This window comes from Stigmatopora nigra, chromosome 5 (assembly GCF_051989575.1).
Source record: "Stigmatopora nigra isolate UIUO_SnigA chromosome 5, RoL_Snig_1.1, whole genome shotgun sequence".
Lineage (NCBI taxonomy): Eukaryota > Metazoa > Chordata > Actinopteri > Syngnathiformes > Syngnathidae > Stigmatopora > Stigmatopora nigra.
The window spans coordinates 12,911,254-12,929,889 of NC_135512.1; the positions used below are offsets into that span (position 1 = coordinate 12,911,254).

Sequence of the window (18,636 nt, forward strand, 5' to 3'; positions counted from 1 at the left end):
ATGCACGAAGTGCTTTCTGTCGTAAACAACTTTATATAATGTCATTGCCTAAGACGAAAAAAAATGTTATCTGGAGAAAAACGGTTCGTGGAAAACGCCCGACGAAGGAGTGAGCTTAGAGTGCACGTTGATTTAAAGAAATGGTCATACAGAGGGAGTCCATTTCTGCCTGTGGTGATATTGTGTAATCTACAGTTCACTTACCATCCTCCCTAAGGCCATAACTGTAGTGTTGCACTCCCAAAATATAAATGGTAAGTTTCAAGAGACAAAAGCCAATGAATATTGAATTGAAATCTTTATTGTCATTGTACATACATACATTCATATACATACTTTGTATATTGTACATTCTATAACTTGATTTCACGTGGGCCGGACCATTTTAGATATGATATTTAGATTTTTTTTTAATAAATGGATTAAAAGAACTGGATTTAAAAGCCCTAAATATTCAGTTTATCATAGATCTAAAACAATGTTTATTTTAGCTTTTTTATATATTTTTTTAGATTTCACAAAATGATTTTTGAACTAAAAACACAGAAATATTTTTTAAAAAAATCCCAATTATTGATTTAAAAGTGGGAAAATCAGGAAATTGAATATACATCTATACTCTTCATTTTAATTTGATCCTAAAACATAAAGTCGGCACTCATGATTTACTTTACCGGGCCACACAAAATGATGCGGTGGACCAGATTTGGCTCTTGGGCCGCCACTTTGACACATGTGCCCTACACCGTATACTAGGTATGGACAGGGATGGACGAGGGGATCCGTCCCATCCTGACAGATTAAAGCAGTTCCATCAACATCTATCCATCTGATGCCTATTATTGTACTTTGGAAAACTCTTTTGTCAAATTCTATCTTTATTCATCATAATGCATGTATGCATTCATTTTGCGGTCGTGCAGGATGGAGGATGAAGTCACAGCAGATTAAAAAAAGGGACATTAATTGAAGCACACAGAGTGACATGAAGATAATTTCCTCCTGTCTTGAGTGTTACCCCCACTGTTCAAAGTGTCATTATTAAATGATGTTTTTTACGTAATTGCTCGCGATCTTAACGTAACACAAAGAGATTTATAAGTAAACTATTGTGTGCCTTTAAATTCCATGGAATCACAACTCGCAGTCAACACCTTTCTCTAATAATCCATCATACTAATGTGCTCTCCTTGAAAAGAGTAACATTAGTCATTGTAGATCAGGAGTGTATTTGTAGACAAAGGTGACACTGTTGGAAGTGGGAGAAATGGAACGCAGAAGTAAGAAAGACAGAGCAAGACAGAACAGTGGAGAGATTGAGTTGTGTGCTTCTGTCCACTGTGTAACCACATTTACAGGAAGGAAAATCTGGCTCTGAGTCAATAGGGCTTGACTACCATTTATCAATCAACACATAAGTGGGGAAAGCCCTTCCTGACTTTCAAGTAGTTAAGTTCCTGTGTGTTCAATCACTGCCCCAAGCGAGTCTCAGATACCTGAATGAGGTTGACCATAAGGGGGAAAAACGTTGGGTTGCCGTAATAACACGCGTACAAATGAGAATACACAGCGGAAACACGGCTTGCTAATAGATCTACTTGCCTCTTAGAAAATAAAGGAGTATTCTAGTTTTTGGATGGGTGGGTGGCAAAAGTAGAACTCACGTTGCTCTCATTTTCATCAAATTTAAGGTTTTACAAGGGAATAAATTAAAGTGTGTGTGTGTGTGTGTGTGTGTGTGTGTGTGTGTGTGTGTGTAAATCCAATTTTTTTAAAATTAAATTTTAGTATTGCTAGAATATTTTGTTATGTTTGTTATTTAGTGTTATGTTTTCACGATTCAACTCACGGTGTTGTCCCCCACCTGTTGCCTGAAGTCAGCTGGGATAAGCTCCTGCTACACACACCAGTGGGCCGACCTAGATTCGAACCCATGAACGCAGAGCTGTGATGCCGTCGCATCGACCACTCACTCCACCGGGCCACCCGCTTAGTCTATATCACGTGTGTCAAAGTGGCGGCCTCGGGGCCAAATATGGCCCGCCGCATCATTTTGTGTGGCCCGGGAAAGTGAATCATGAGTGCCAACTTTCCGTTTTAGGATCAAATTAAAATTAAGAGTATACATGTATATTCAATTCCCTGATTTTCCCACTTTTAAATCAATAATTGTGATTTTTTAATAAAAAATGTTGTTAGTTCAAAAATCATTTTGTGAAATCTAAAAGAATCTTAAAAAAAAACCATTGTTTTAGGTCTATAATAAACTGAATATTCAGGGCTTTTAATCCAGTTCTTTTAACCCATTTATGAAAAAAAATCTAAATATTATATCTAAAATGGTCCGGCCCACGTGAAATCAAGTTGACATTAACGCTGCCCGCGAACCAACTCAAGTCTGACACCCTTGGTCTATATAGTGATTCAAATAGAAATCCCCCAAATCACCATTATTAATAATCATCCTTATTTTTATATGTCTAAAACAAACGTAAAAAAAATGAAACTTGGACACCTGCATTGAACAGTATCTGAAGTTTCATATCATGTTAAGTCCTATCAAGTGTTCAAATGTGGAAAAACGACAGCACAATAACATTAAACGAGTATAAAAATTGCTCTTACAAGCGTTTCATCATGTCCCCCCCATTTTGATTGCAGCTGTTGTTCAATTTCTCATGTCATCACAACCAGAATTGATGATCATGTCAAGCTTTCTAGTGCTGTACTAGCGAGTACATGTTGACATAATGACTGAATGGTCACACAGCAATCATCGGCGGCTCAAAGACCTTTCAGAAAGAGGGGCCAAGAAGGGCAACATGCAATTCTCAGGGGCCAAGTGTCGCTGCCGTCTTTGTTCTAGGCAACAAGGCAATGTGTAGATTGTCCTCCATGTACCAGTGAAAACAATCTTTGCTTGATAGTGTGAAGAAAATAGGAACTATGTACCAAGATAGCAGAACCTAACTTTTAAATATTTTCTGAAAATATATCACCAGGCGTCGACTTATTATTAGGAACACATGGAGAATGTGAAAATGTGTCTTTCTGGCCTGAAAAAAACCAGAACATTTGTGACAAGTTTTATGATGATTAAACTGTAACAGATGAAATTTTAAATGATTTAATTTAGTATAATGACCAGTAAAAGATACGATTAAGGCCTATTCTAAATGTGTGTGGGTAATATTTAGGGTGTTCGGAAGCAAACAACCAGTGGTTAATGAGTTGTTCTGTTCGAAAAGAGATGCAAAGTTTAATAATTTTTTTCTTAAGAATGTTTGTGAATGATACTCAATATTTTTAGCACAGAATAGAACCCAAGAAGGACTTTAATATATACCTGGACATGAATGACATCCATGAAATATACAGTCTTATTTTTCAAGATAACATTCTGAATGTAACTGTCAAAGATATATTTATTATAATTTAAAACTAGTAAGAAATGTTGAACATAATTTGTTTTCTAATATCAACGGCAAGTTTAATAAAAAAATATACCTAAATAAATACAATATATTATTGTTTAAGTATAGTATCTGCCAAATGTCTATCCAAAATATTTGTATAATAGTTATAATATAGTTTATGTTGCAAATTTTTTTGCAAATGAACAGAAACTGGGCCTAGAAGATTTAGTAATTGGGATTTTTTTCAACAAGAACTATTTGTTGATGGTTAGTGAATCTTTTTTCTCCTCAAACACACAAAATCTTTAAGTAAAAGTCAATGTTTTGCCTCAAATAAAAAAAAGATATTTGTCACAGAGCTACTAGCCATTGCGTTGAGCATGATGCATCAATTGTGTTCATGCAGCAACCTGTAAAGATGTGTCAGATCATATATTTTGGTCATCCTTTTGCGTGATATATTAGTATACAAAGAATCACCTTATCGTGGTGCTGGGGTTTGTGTGTTCCAGTGGTCCTTGGAGCTTAGTTGTCTGAGGCTTTGTGCCGCTGGTAGGGTCATGGCAAACTAGTCAGAGGTGAGGGATCAGACAAAGAATGGCTCAGAAGACCTCTTGAGAAGAGAAAGACTATTAAACGACATATTCCCCCGCTCGGATGTGGGTCACCGGGGCCCCACTGTGGAGTCAGGCCTGGGGAAGGGGCACAATGGTCAGGGCATGGTGGTCGGGCATACACCCATGGGGCCAGGCAGAACCCGAGGAGATGATGTTGGTTCCCCTTCACATGGGCTCACCAACTGTGAGAGGCACCAAAGAGGTCGGGTGCAACAACAGCTGGGCGCCAGCCAAAGGAGGAAGCGTTGGAGGTCCGATCTTTGGTTGCAGAAACTGGCTCTTGGGACGTGGAATGGTTGGAAAAGAGACTAAGCTGGTGTGTGAGCTTGAGAAATTCCAACTCGATGTAGTCGGGCTCACCTCCATGCACACACCTTGGGTTCAGGTACCCCTCCTCTCGAGGGAGGTTGGACACTCTTCCGCTATGGAGTCGGTCTGACTTTTTGTGACATTAGCTAAGTCAGAGGGTGTTTCATTCCTGCTGATAAAACTTTGATGAGAATGACTATTGGTAATATAGGCGACAACGTTTTCAATGAAAAGATTTTCAGATGGTGATGTCCCTTGAGATTGAGAATGCAAAAAAGGTTGGGAAACGCCGCTTTAACGGCACTCACGCATGCTGTTATATGTTGGCTTCCAGCGGTCACATGGCAACAGAGTTGATCCTTCTATGTTGAATATTACTTGTCATGCTCAGGGTCATGGGACATCTGAAGCCTATCACATCTGACTGACTCGGATGACAGGCAGGTTAGACCTTGCACTGACGCATAGAAACAGGTCTGTAAAACAGAACATCCATATTTGTACTGTTTCTCCCCATTAAGCACAGCAAAGAAATTTGTATAACCCAATATATTCATTCATCTTCCAAGCTGCTTATATTAATGAGGGTGACTGAACTTGCTATAGTTATTGTAATAGGTCCTCCCCAATTGCAGGAAACAAGCACAAAAAACTACAGGCCGAGAATTTTCAGGCAAACTGCATACTTTGCAAAAAAGAAAAAAAGTATGGAAGAAAATTGCCCCAACACGAACGCAGTTTCAAAACACTTGGCAAAAGAAAAGCAAAAGTGCAAATTGGCCAAAGCATCTGTACAAATAGCCACACCATGAATACAAATAGGTGGGCCAGGAATGAGTGGTTAGCGTGTCGGCCTCACAGCTCTGGGGTCCTGTGTTCGAATCCAGGTCGGTCCATCTGTGTGGAGTTTGCATGTTCTTTCCTGTTTGAGTATTCTCCGCGTATTCCAGTTGGCACGTCTGTGCCGACTTTCTCAGTATAACCCGAATATCCTCCAATGTCCCAAAAACAGGCAAGTCATGCAAGCTAATTGAAGACCCTACTCTGCTATGAATATGAATTTAAAAGACGGTTTGTCCTTGGATTGGTTGGCAATTAATTCATGGTGCCTGCCCATGCTTAACTGGGATAATCTCCAGCACACTTGAAAATGGATAGATATTTCCTCACACATTGTCATTTTAGAAGGAGATACACGCATTAACACCTTTTTACACACACTGGTACATTTTAACAGGCTGGTGGTCAAATGATGAACTATTGAGACACTGCCAGTTGAAACATTGGCTGATGAGATGCTGGCAGTAGCATTTGGCTCTAGACCAGTACTGAGTGTAAAGCCATGTAAGCCCTCTGATTTACAGTGTGTGTAAGGTCTTTAGGGCTGTATCATAACAGTGATTGAAAAAGCAGACCCACTCCTATTGAAATGCAAGGTTTAAGTCACACTTTAGAAGTTACAATGTTAACAAATTAAATAAATAAGAAGTTAAATCTTTTGAGTTAAAAAAAAAACCTTTTCTCACATATTTTGGAATGATTCATCACATTTCTAAATCACATGCACACTAAACTGTAGGTCATGTTGTTATTATTCAAATCCATGTTCTACTACCTGTTGTAGACATTGAATCCGGGTAAAGAATCACAGGTTTGGGGAGTATGTATAAATGTTCACGAGGATGGAGAACCTTTCTCTTCTCTTTCTTAAATTATGTGATAACAGTATTTATTAATATAGCATGTTTGAGTATGTTGTAAAGTAGAATTTCACTAAATCCTTTTTTAAAATTGCCTCTAACGTTGGGTTGTTCCCATGTAGCTAATAGAGGTGTCAAATATAATGCAAAACCCAAAGGTTTAGTTAAAACTTTGTTTTTTTTTTGTCCTCTTTGTCCTAACAGTTGCTTTTGTTGAAATTGAAAACAAATGTTGTATTCCATTGTCAAAGTATATAATCCCACGTGTGAAAGCTCTGGTAAACAATATTCCACTCCAGCAACATGATCCTACTTTGCTCGGTTGGATTAAAGTGGGCGTTGAAAGATCTGGTGTTTTTTACAATTTCTGGCAGAAGAAGGAAAGAAAAGAGTAGTCAGTAACAGCAAATTATTTTGGATATCATTCCAGATATTCACAATACGATAGTACAACATACAGGAAAACTTTTCAACAAACTGTATTAAACTAATTTTCTTTCCTGAGATCCATTCAAAGAGATTTTGTACATTGTACATTTGAACTTTCAAACATCTTATTACAATATTTTCACATTTTTGCATTTATATTCCCAAATTTCAAGAAGAAATTAAAGTTTATGAGAGTTACTAGTCTATTAATTTTGAATGTTTATGTTGGCCTCACAGTCTTTGATCCCGGGTCGGTCCTCACTGTGTGGAGTTTACATGTTATACCCTGGGCTTTTGTGGATTTTCTCTGGGTACTCCATTTTTCTCCCACATCCCAAAAACATGCAAGGTGCTGGAGCATAAAACCATGCACACTCCCCTCTCGTACCTAGGGGCAATTTAGAGTGTCCAATCAGCCTACCATGCATGTTTTTGGAATGTGGGTGGAAACTGGAGTACCCAGAGTGAACCCACGTAGGCCTGGGGAGAACATGCAAACTTCATATATATAGAAATAACCTGGATTTGAACCCAGGACCCCAGAGCTGTGAGTCTGACGCGCTAACCACTCGCTCCACTGGGCCGTCCAATCTTTAATATGTTGACTTAATCTCTGTGGATTTTGCTCTTGTTGTCATAATCGCAATGTGATTCATTTCTTATTGTTGTTCTTCTCCTAGATCATTTTGTTCTGATGTCTTGGGCTCTTATTTTTACTCAAGGGGAATGAGTGAGTACCAAGGCGTGACAAAGCCGGATCTCTTTCCAAAACAAAGTGGCCACTTTGCAAAGGAATTTGACATGAGTGATAACCCTGACACTCTTCCTTAATGATCTCTCTATTCAGGGGATCTGAGCCATGGACACTTAGGTTCGTGTTATTAGCCCTAAAGCTACAAAGGGTTAATGATGCAGGGCGGAAAGGCTGTAAACATTTGTGAATTGGAGCAGTTCTGACAAGAGAATGTAAAATATAAAGCAACTTGGTATAGTATTTCCCTCTTGATATTTACTCTATAATACTATAATCTTAATATTGCTATTAAATTGCTATTTTATATTCCAGCATTCATTTTAGGCCTGTCATAATAACGGTTTTATGACCATATTTCCCCCCCAAAAAACACAATAAATGACAGCATTGCTTGAGTGCCCTCTCCCACAGGGAGAGCTAGTTTGCTTACAAAGGGAAAGAGAACAAGCCAGGCTGAATGAATTGCTGAATTGCTGACATGGAATTAAAGTGAGTGAGAGTGAAAGTACGCATTGACCCAAAAGCAGCCAATTTGGACCAATGAGTCGTGTTCCAAGATTTATTCCAATCAAAACACACCAAAAGGAATGAAAAAAGGGCCAGTGACAAGGTGCTAGAGAAGAATGGTAAAACGACAACAAATAAGATAGACTAAATACAAGAACTAAGGCAAGCGATGACAAACTGGCAACGAAATATATCGACATCTTTCTCTTGGCTGGCCTGTGTTTAAATGCTGTACTCATGATATGGAACGCAGGTGCGATACAGGGAGCTCCGCCTACCACACACCTGAGATAAAGTTGAGAATCCTGACATCAAAACGTTCTATTTTTTTACTTATAGCCACTACAATTAACACAATTCCTTATTTTAATTGTGTACTAAATCAGAATATAGAGCCATTTATCTGATTCTCATTATAGATTAAATTTAGAAGTGGGTGCCTCATTATAGATTTGTGCCTCGCATCAATTCCGAATCTTTTGCAACTGACTTTGAGTAAGAAACTTGTACACCGTTAACTGGTTGCTAGTCGAACAACTATCTACACTGATAATGGAGTTACTGAGCATTCATCATAGAATAGACGGGCCTGTCGGCCATTAGATGCCTCCATACATTGTCCACGACCAATATTGACCGCATTGGGAATGTAAAAAAAAACGTTTTAATCTTAAATTGAATCCATGCATAATTATCAAATGAAAAACATTCTAACACATTGAGGTCTCTATGAAAGTAAGCCATATATTTGTTGTTATGTGGCCAGGTAGTTTCTCCTGCTGCTTGATTTACGTTATGCTAAATAATTGCATTTTGAAGCCTTGAGTGTCTTCTCCGGCAAGCAGTGTAGCGACTCATCAGAAAGTAAACGTGGGCTGTATAACTGAACACAATGATTATGATCGATTTAAATTCAGTCTGTTCGAGAACGTCTGTCTGATTGGCTCAGTGCCGATGAAAATGAGGCTTTAGAATCATGTTTTAGGGTTATGGGATTAACTCGAAGTACTGGAGAAAACTCTTGTAGGCTGATATAAAATGCAATTCCACACTGGAAGGCTGGATTGATGTCTGAATCCTGGATCTTGGAACCCTTGGAACAGAAATGCTACCCGGTCAACCACCATGCCACCGTACACTAGATATTATCCATAGCTTATCTGTACTGCTTATCCTCATGAGGGTCACATAGATGCTGGGGCAGGGTACACCTCGATTGCCAGTCACTTGCAACCACTATCTTTGAGTATATTCTTGGATTCCGTAATATGATATTCCAATTGATTGTGAATAATCGCAAGGATCTTATGTTTTTAAACACATTTGGATTAGTTGCTTAGATATAAATGTGTAAAATACACACTTACAGAAGACAGGTTTCCTCCAATCAAGGAACAAGTTAGTTCAACACCAGTGCAAAAACAGAGTTGTTCATAAAACAGATACCACATTTACAAGGACATTTCATCTCATCTCATTTTCTGAATCACTTTATCCTCATTAGGCTGAACTTGGCAAGATTCTGAACAACATATTATTTGAGGGGGAAAAGTGTCTTTAATATCACAATTTCCTCAACGGCGTTACTCATTAGGGTTGCAGGAGGTGCTGGAGCCTATCCCAGGTCAGAGGTGGGGGGACACCCCGAATCGGTGGCCAGGCGATTGCAGGGCACAAGGAGATGGACAACTATGCACTCACATTTGTACCTAAGGGCAATTTAGAGTGTCCAAACAGCCTACCATGCATGTCTTTAGAATGTGGGAGGAAACCAGAGTACCCGGAGGGAACCCACACAGGCCCAGGGAGAACATGCAAGCAAAATCCACACGGATGGACATGACCTGGATTTGAACCCAGGACCCCGAAGCTGTGAGGCCGCCCCCTTCCAATCAATATGTTTTTTTTGGTGATAAAAATAATTCATTCAGAGATAAAAAAAAAATAATCATTGATGTATTATATGTTTTCTGCACTACAAATATACATTTAACCCTGTGTTTATCTAAAAAAAAATACAAAAAAGAATGAAAAACAGTACATGAGGTACTACCATTATGGCGTGGCTACCTGAAATAAGATACATCCCATTATTGCTGCAGGGGTCTCTCCCTTCTGACAAAGTCTCTGTCAGCGAGACAAAACAAAAGATTACAGATAAGAGCGATGGTGACACAGAAGTTCCATCTGATGGTAACACACTTTTCCCACAACCACGGGGTCTCCATTCAGTCCAGACACTTACAGCATTGGCAAAGCAAAAAGGCAAAACTGGGCTTGTGAACGTTACATGGACCAGTAAATACCACCCATGAACACCTTGATCTCTCAGGACATAAAATATAGCTTTTATAGTATTTCTACTGACTGCATGCCCAAGTACTTGCACAAAAAAAATGCAGTCACGAAAACATGAAATTCATAATTCATTCATTTTCTGTACCGCTTATCATCAAAATGGTCACGGGATGCGGAAGCCTATGCCAGCTGACTTCGGCACCAGGCACGGGAAACCCTGAAGTGCAGGCCAGCCAATTGCAGGGCACAAGAATATGGACAACCGACCATTTATGCTCACACTCACTAGGGGCAACTTATGTTCAACTAGCCTACCATGCATGTTTTTGGGATGTACATGCAAACTCCACACAGAGAGGACTGACCTTGGATCGAACCAACGACCACAGAACTGTGAGGCTGATGCACTAAGCACTTGTCTTTATATTTAGTGTGCTCAATAAATATTTGAACACCCCACTTTATCGCTACTTAAAAATCATCGAGTTGTCTGAAATTTTCATCGTAAGTGCGTGTCCACTATGAGATTATCTCAAAAGAAAATCCAGAAATCACAATACATGATTTCTTTAAAACAAATCAATTGTGTGATACAGCTGCAAATATGTATTTGAACATCTTAGAAAACCATTTTTTGTGCAGTAGCCTTTGTATGCAATTACAGAGCTCAAGTGTTTGTTGTTCCCCAAATTCTCACAATGCATGACCCGGTATGGAAAACAAAAACAACCCCAAAGCATGATGCTACACCCCCATGCTTCATAGTAGGGATAGTGTACTCATCATTCTTCCTAAAAAATGATTAGTGAATATGAACAAAAAGTTCCATTTTGGTCTCATCTGACCACAAAATCTTTTGGACAGCCGTTTGATCTTGGCCATGTTACAAGTTTGGTTCTTATTGATTGTATCCAGTAGACAAGTATATTTTTGCAACTAACCCCTGCAAACTAGTATATCTGATTCAGGATAATACATGAAATTTTAAAAGGCGGACTAAGAGGTCTTAGAAGGTCAGATTTCTAGCTGATAAAAAGGTACTGAAATAGTTGAACCTGTATTACACAAGTTGTCATACGCTGCATTGTTTTATTTTTCTTTTCAGATTATCTCTCTCACATTGGACATGCAGGTATGAAGAACAAATCAAACCCCTCCATGTTTTGTAAGAGGAGGAACTTGCAACATAAAATGGGGTTCAAATACTACTTAGAAATAATCACAACTGTGTCGATGAATCTTTACATAATTATGCTGTATTATACACATTTTTTTTTATCTCTGATGACACCGGATAAGACTGCGGTTAGAAAAAAATCAGCCTTTCAATAGAGGCATTAACGTTGTACAGTAATCCCTTGATTAGCGCATCTTCCCTTATCACACGTTCACTACTTTGCGATTTTTTTCTGCTATTAATTATATATTTTTTTTAAGGTCATAAAAATGTGAGAATCCACACTGAAACTCATAAGCGGAAGCCACTCTGGCTACTTAGACTCAGCACTGCGGGAAAAAAAAAGTTATAATAGGAGTGACCCTACCCAATTTTTTTATTATCGCGGCCAGGTCTGGTTAATGTTAACCGCAATATTTGAGGGATTACGTACTGTAATATTAAGGTAGAGTAGTGATGCAAAAGTACAATGAAAACAGCTTTTACTGTATAAACCCAGTCACAAACAATGTTCAAAGCTTAGTGTGCAGCCTCACCCTGTGGCCTAATTTTGTTCTTGCAGCATTGGTGTGAGTTTTCTGTTGCTAGGCAATGGAGCGTGCATAGGACAAAAACAGGCCCACCAATTTCCAAGTCCAACACTTAACTTGTTGAGTGCTTGGTTTTAAGAAAATGGCAACAACAAAAAAAGATTTGGTCCATCAGAATGCAATTCAGATTGAGATGATCTGTAAAGAGCAAAGACAACAAAGACTTCACACAGAGTTTAGCATCAATCCGCATCGAAAGTGTGAGTATTTTTGTTGTTGTTGAAAAAAATGCTTGAGTAGAAGGATTAAATATTTATCCAGGTAATTGTGAAATGGTTTGGTTGCATCAGAAACTTCTCTACTTTCTCCTATTTCTTTCCAAGTACATATCTTACCAGACAAACCCATGTGCAGAAAACCACAAGAAGTGATTCCTGAAAATTGTGAGTATAACACCCTTCATCTTCATTTTAAAAATGACTAAAACCAGTCGTCATCTACATCCCACCTCTGTGTTGAGGTGTTAAGGTGTTGGCCACTCTTTATCACCCAAAGGAAAAGAAGTGTTTAAAAAATTTACTGGATTACAGTGTCTAAATATGGCTCTGTGGAAATATTAATGATCACGTCAGCACAGAGCCTTTGCTAAAGATGTGCATGAATACCTGCTTAAAGATGTAGACAAAAACTATTGGCAAAGTTGGGGGAGGTGTTAGAAAATATGTTGCTAACCATGCACTTGCTTCTTCACCTGCAAGCTGATTTCATTGAAGCTTTCCACAAAGCTCGCCAGGAGCCAACTAAAAAATACCCAACGCCATTGACTGAAAGTCAGGAGATTGGATGGGTATCTACATCTCTGGTGAGAATATTCAAAGACTCTTTGTTTATATAGGGACCTCTTGGATTTCCGTACCTAAAGTCATGTTTTTTTTCTTTCCAGATTGATACAAATCGCAATGACAATAGATTGAATTTCTTCAGGCACAGCTCAGATATTACCAAGCATCAAGAGTCGATACTACGCACTTCAAAATGAACCAACTAAAGTAACTGTCAAAATGCTATTGATAAAAAGCAGATATAAATAGTATAACTAGGCCTGTTCAAAATCCAGGTTGTGATTTTCAAAATGACACTAAGGTAAATGTGTTTTCTTAAAAATGGCCATGACCAAATGTTGGCATATCCAAACTGAAAGAATCCCCACAAAAATCTGAAGTTGATGCAATAAAACATTGCATCATTTTTTAATGTCACTATTAGCATTGTAAAGGATAGCTTAAAATAAAAGATATTTCATAAAGCAGCTTAGTCGCAGTTCGAGTGTCCCTGAATAGTCTTGAAGTTGGACATTTTATAAATATGCAGACTTTGCTTTCATATTATTTATGTCACTCATGTTGAATCAGCCATCGTGTAAATCTGTCATGTTACAACTAAAGATGGCAAAATCAAATTTAAATTTAACAGTCAAGTTTTCAAACTGTTTTTAATCTACATATATATTTGAGGATAATCTCAATTTGTCAAGTACAAAATGTAACAAAAATAAAAATGAACCAATGTCATTGAATTTCCAATTTATATGGTAAATCATAACTGCATTTCCTCAAATCAGAATTAAATGGCCTTTGCGCTCTTCCATGAAGCACCAAGAGTCTGCTCTTTCTAAATAATCTATTTAAAGCAAGTAAATTGTGATGCATTTACAATTTTATGATTTTTTTCCACCCTGTATCAATTATATCAATGAAATAAATGAAGTGACAGTCTCATTTTTTAAAATAAAATTTAAAATCACATCCGTTAACCAACAGCCAAAATGATCAAAGTAAAACAAAATCGAAATAAATCCCCCAAGTACCACTCAAAAATGAATCGGTGAGAGTAATGAGGACAATGATATTAAAATCGCATAAAATAGGCAACATAGAGAATCTGGGTGACATTTACTAAACTTACTTTTTCCAAAGCCTGTGGAATATGAGCATGCTTGTTAGCATTGATTTACATATGGCCACAACAGTAAAGTATTCATCCCTCCACTTAGCACAAGTCTGCTATATGCACCCTCAATCACACACTTTGACAGAGGGAGGTTTGAACAGAATGTCTCAAAGAAGTTCCTCAATGAAAATCAGCTACGGTGAAATCCATCCTGGAACAAAGTTCAAATCCTTTTGAAATGCCTCTCTGTGTTTATGAGCGATTCTTCATTTTCTTGCGCACAGACTTCCCTGGACGTTTCTAGAAGAAAGTGTCAAGAAATATTACAAACTCGGTATCTCTAAAAACTCATACGAATAGTAGTGTATTTTCCGCACAATAAGGCGCTCCTTCAATCGATAGCATATTTGAAAACGGTTTGCATCTAAATAGGGGCACCAAAGTTCTGGTTGCTGGGTTACATTATACATCTACTAGATGGGCAAAAGGGAATATCATACCATGATTAGACAGTATTGATCCATAAATAAAGCGCACCGTCATCTTTTGAGAAAATGTAAGCCTTTATGGTGCCCCTTTTAGCGTGGAAAATACGGTTCAAATGCTTTTATGGATTGGCTAGCCACTGATTCAGCCAGCCCCCGTCTGGTGCCTGTAGTTAGCTGGGGTAGGCTCCAGCACCCCCACAAGCCTTGAGGGCGTTTCAGAAAATGAAAGAATATTCCGTTATGTGTGATAACCATACTTACATTTTGTTTTCCTCCTTTTCCTTTCTTTCCTTTTGAACCCTTAGCCCCTTTAGAACGGGAATTGGGGATCTCATTGTGGCTTTCTCTAGTGTTCCATTTCGTTCCACTCTTCTTTCCGCCAAAACCAAACCTCTGATCCTTATATTTTCTCTTGGCACTTTGGCTAAAAAAAAGGTGCAATGAGAAATTATTATTTTGGGGACTAATAGAGCTAACAGTTGATGCAAAGTTAGCGAAAACGAAAACCTTACCCCCTCTTGTTCTTTGATTTCTGAGGGGCACCTTTACCGGACGTATTCTGCTCCTTTTGATCGCCATCCAAGAAGTCCAACTTGTCAGTCATTCCTGAAAGTGAGAAAAATCAGAGCAGATGCTTGTAATGCACCACAGAACAAATTCGAAAGACAATCATGTATCAAGCCTGTCTGGCAATTAAAAAATATATATATTGGCGTGAAAAATAAACCCCTAACCAACCTTTTTGGTACTTCTTTACAGCATTCATCATTGCCTTCTTCTCCTTCTGTCGCCTTTGGATCACTTCGACTTGCACCTAATTTGCCATTACACACAATCATTAGTGACTAGTCTACAAATGAACTTAAAAAAAGCAATTGTGTCCATTTCAAATTAGAGAAAAAAGAAGAGTAACCTTTTTGCTAAATTTCCTTTGTTCACGTAACTTCTTTGCCTTCTCTGACCTTTCCATTAACGCCTGCTTGGAAAGCAATTTCTTCCTGATCTGCAAGGTGGAACAGATGAGAAAAGATATGCATTTGATTGTGAATCTTAGAAAGTTTCAAAAATCATTGAGGGTGAAGCAACAAAGGCAGTAAAAAGAAAATCCTTAAAAGCTAAGACCAAAATAATGGAGATTATTATTATTGATTATTAGTAGACAATCAATTGGAAATTCACAAATTAAAAAATAAATTTTAAAAAATAATTTTGGAATTAAATTCTAATTAAGCATTTTTGAAGGGGAATCCCTACTTTGCACTTATCGCGGGTGGTCCCGGTGCCCATTAACCGTGATAAGCGAGGGATCACTGTCTCAGAACCTGTTAAGTGCAAAAGTTTTATCTACCCTATATTAAATTTCATTGTTATTATGCTGCATTACAGCGGAAAACTGCTCATAAAAAGTAAAAACAGATTTAAAAATCCAATACAAATTATCAAATAGTTAAAAAAGGGTTATTTGTGACTGTCTAAGTCTATACAAAAGGCTATATAGTTTTGAACTTCCACAATATCCATTTGTATACTGAAAAATAGGCAACTTTTATAATCCAATCCATGCCAAATCGCCACTCTGATAAAATGAGTTTTAGAGTGGGGAAACTTACTTTTTGCATTTGTTGGTCAGACTTGGCCATCTCAGCAAAATAGTCATTGGGCCTCTTGGTGGAAATGCCGCTTTTCTTCAAAATAGGCAATGCCTTAAGAACTGTTGCTTGCGCCTGCCGGTAACTATGGGAGCAATCAACATTAAACATTTTTAGAGCCAAGCTTGATGACCTCTCAAAGAGTCGAGCATTAACTGAGAATTTTAGATTAGTCCTCATTGAGAAGGACTAATATAACAGCATATTCCCGCAAAAACAAATACTGATGTATAAATAAGTAAATTCAATGTATTAAAAAAACAGTCGCAGACTAACACACAGTCAAAAAGTGAAACTTTGTTGTGGTGATAAGAGGGATGTCCCGATTCACGGTTATATTATAGATTTGTTTGTCATATCGCCCAGGCCTACACATAAACATGTTTGATCACAATATTGCTCACTTAAAGTAACCACTTATCCAAAACTGTTGCATAAAAAAAGAATTACGACACTTACAAGAACATTTCCCTTTTGAAATCATCATCTGCATCGACTTCTTCGTTGCTCTTACTCTCCGGTTTCCCTTCAATTTTAGCAAGGACATCTTCAGCAGGTGGGTTGGTTAAGTCCAATCTTTCCAACCAGGGAAGATCTTTCTTCAAGTGAGCCAAACATTCTTTCATTGCATTCTGTATACAAGAGTCATGTGATTTAATCGTGTAACTAGTTCAATTCAGGACGGCCCGGTGGATGAGTGGTTAGCGTGCCGGCCTTGCAGTGGGGGACCTGGATTCAAATCCAGGGCGGTCCACCTGTGTGGAGTTTGCATGTTCTCCCTGGGCCTGCGTGGGGTTTCTGCAGGTACTCTGGTTTGCTCCCACATTTCAAATTACATGTATGGTAGGCTGATTTGACACTCTAAATTGCCCCTAGGTAGGAGTGTGAATGGTTGTCTCCTTGTGCCCTGCGATTGGCTGGCCACCAATCCAGGGTGCCCCCTGCCACTGGCCCAGAGTCAGCTGGGATAGGCTCTCGCACCCCCCGCGACCCCAATGTAGATAAAGCGGTTCAGAAAATGCGATGAGAACTAGTTCAAATCAACAAAAACTTACCACATTGTTGGCGAAATGTTTAGGTTGTTCCAGGACCAAGTTCATTCCAGGTTTCAGAAGGCCTTGTGCGAAAGCTTCCTGAAGCTAAACAGACCAAATAAGACAAAAAAATAAGACAAAATTGAGCATAAACGACCTGATGATATGATCACATCGCTGGTGTTTTTGCTAGACTAGTTTTGACAAAAGGTTGCTTTTAAATAATTTAGAAAGCCAGACATAGTATATTGGAAGATATTCCTGGCTTGAAGTGAGTGTATCGGATGGTGTATTTTATAATTTACATAGGTATATGTTCAAGAAATATGTTAAATGGTACATGCTTTGCTAACTGTTAGCCGACTAAGTGAAGCAAAGTAGCCTACTACTCACTTGAGCATCTGTCATTTCGTCATTTTCGTCTTCTGAATCCTCGCTGAGCATCTCGTCATCTTCAACTGGCCCCATGATCTCACTTGCAATAACCATATAATCGAATTAAATGATCAATTAATACTGAGGAACATGTGCTCGGACCTCACACTTTGTAGCTATTCACCACACTTCACGTGGGGAGGAAGTGCATAGATATCACATATACTGCATTAGATGTGAAGGATTGGAGCCGGCGGTGTTATTAAAGACGGCCATTTTAAAGCAGACCTTTTTTTTTTGCAATTGGTTCTTCCTGTATTATAAATCAGAAGTGATTTTTTAAAATTATTTATCTTGTTATCTTAAGTTAATAATTGTCTACACTAAAATAGTCTCAAATTGGAAAAATCTTGGCGCATCTTAAAAAAAGTCCCTGGGTAGATGGTGGAAAATATATGCATGCAGTTCATTTTACTGTGGCTCACGAACAGATGTCAAATTGTTTTAAAATGTGAGTATTTTACATTTCCTTGTAATGTTATGTTGGTGGAATTTAACTGACACCAAATGGCCAACAGTGATGATGGCCGTCGCCGTTGGATAACATGGCGCTTTAACCATCTAGTGTAAATATGTGATATCGACGAGGAAGAGGCTGTGTTTGTGCTCTTTCAAAGTCCGCAGATTAAGGTACATTTACGGCAAAGGTTCCGAGCCTCGAAGACTCAAACTGGAAGCAAAACAAACATTAAATAAAGTAAATACAAAACAAAAAAGTTAAATAGCAATATGAATTAGGCTATGAAAAAAACAATAGTTTTTTCCACAGTTAATCATAGTGTTGACTGTGTAACATGTTTTGGTACGTTAATGGATGAAATTATGAACAAAAGATTCACTATACTAAGGGTTCTATACGAAGGGTTCTTCATACATCAATCGCCAAGGAACTTGCCAAGTAAAAAAAAGTATATCGCGGTAAATTGGCTTCTCAAAAAGTAGATCTTGAAAGTTCAGTAGCACTCCACTAGACAATTCTGAATGAATGGACAAATTATTATTTCCTTTTGGCCACTAGGTGTCACTATCTTCATGGAACCAAACCGTCCCCATTGATTAAAAATGTTCATATATGTTGCTGTGCTATACTTGACGGATTCTGCATATTCAACATATTGATGACATGTCTATTGAGATTCTTGGCCTGTTTTTTGATGTTGTTGTCATTTTATATTTTTGAGCACAATTCTCTAGCATGAACACATTTTATCATCAATAAAATTGCACAGGACATTGGGGACGTAATTTGTTCATTCATTTTCTGAACCGCTTTATCCTCACTAGGGCCGTGGGGGATGATGGAGCCTATCCCAATTGACTTTGGGCCAGTCTATCACAGGGCA

At 38.2% G+C, this 18,636-nt stretch overlaps 2 protein-coding genes across 3 annotated transcripts; one reads left to right on the forward strand and one right to left on the reverse strand.

Annotated features, from left to right (window-relative positions):
• Positions 1-10,294: 10,294 nt before the first annotated feature.
• On the forward strand, positions 10,295-12,814 carry cfap144 (cilia and flagella associated protein 144). Of its 2 annotated transcripts, XM_077717475.1 has the most exons (5): positions 10,295-10,423; positions 11,796-11,997; positions 12,121-12,180; positions 12,496-12,599; positions 12,681-12,814. In XM_077717475.1, exons 2-5 carry the CDS (start codon positions 11,880-11,882, stop codon positions 12,774-12,776), a joined length of 378 nt encoding a protein of 125 aa, XP_077573601.1. In that variant the 5' UTR covers positions 10,295-10,423; positions 11,796-11,879; the 3' UTR covers positions 12,777-12,814. The 2 variants fall into 2 exon arrangements, with proteins under 2 accessions (XP_077573601.1, XP_077573600.1); XM_077717474.1 differs by lacking the exon at positions 10,295-10,423 and having other exon boundaries at positions 11,752-11,997.
• Positions 12,815-13,512: 698 nt separating this feature from the next.
• On the reverse strand, positions 13,513-17,468 carry ebna1bp2 (EBNA1 binding protein 2). Its single transcript, XM_077717003.1, has 9 exons — positions 17,252-17,468; positions 16,880-16,963; positions 16,284-16,456; positions 15,786-15,909; positions 15,089-15,178; positions 14,914-14,989; positions 14,688-14,781; positions 14,437-14,599; positions 13,513-13,987 (listed from the first exon to the last, which is right to left on the reverse strand). The coding sequence occupies exons 1-9, from the start codon at positions 17,345-17,347 to the stop codon at positions 13,940-13,942; spliced, it is 948 nt and encodes a 315-aa protein (XP_077573129.1). The 5' UTR covers positions 17,348-17,468; the 3' UTR covers positions 13,513-13,939.
• Between the last annotated feature and the right edge of the window lie 1,168 nt (positions 17,469-18,636).

Excerpts from the sequence above, each read along its gene's own strand:
- ebna1bp2 (XM_077717003.1), bottom strand. The coding sequence starts at position 17,347 with ATGGTTATTGCAAGTGAGATCATGGGGCCAGTTGAAGATGACGAGATG. Across the intron at positions 16,964-17,251 it reads ACGAAATGACAGATGCTCAA|CTTCAGGAAGCTTTCGCACA; the intron begins GTGAGTAGTAGG and ends TGGTCTGTTTAG. Across the intron at positions 14,990-15,088 it reads AAAGGAAATTTAGCAAAAAG|GTGCAAGTCGAAGTGATCCA; the intron begins GTTACTCTTCTT and ends ATGGCAAATTAG.
- cfap144 (XM_077717475.1), top strand. The coding sequence starts at position 11,880 with ATGGCAACAACAAAAAAAGATTTGGTCCATCAGAATGCAATTCAGATT. Across the intron at positions 11,998-12,120 it reads CATCAATCCGCATCGAAAGT|TACATATCTTACCAGACAAA; the intron begins GTGAGTATTTTT and ends TTTCTTTCCAAG. Across the intron at positions 12,600-12,680 it reads GATGGGTATCTACATCTCTG|ATTGATACAAATCGCAATGA; the intron begins GTGAGAATATTC and ends TTTTCTTTCCAG.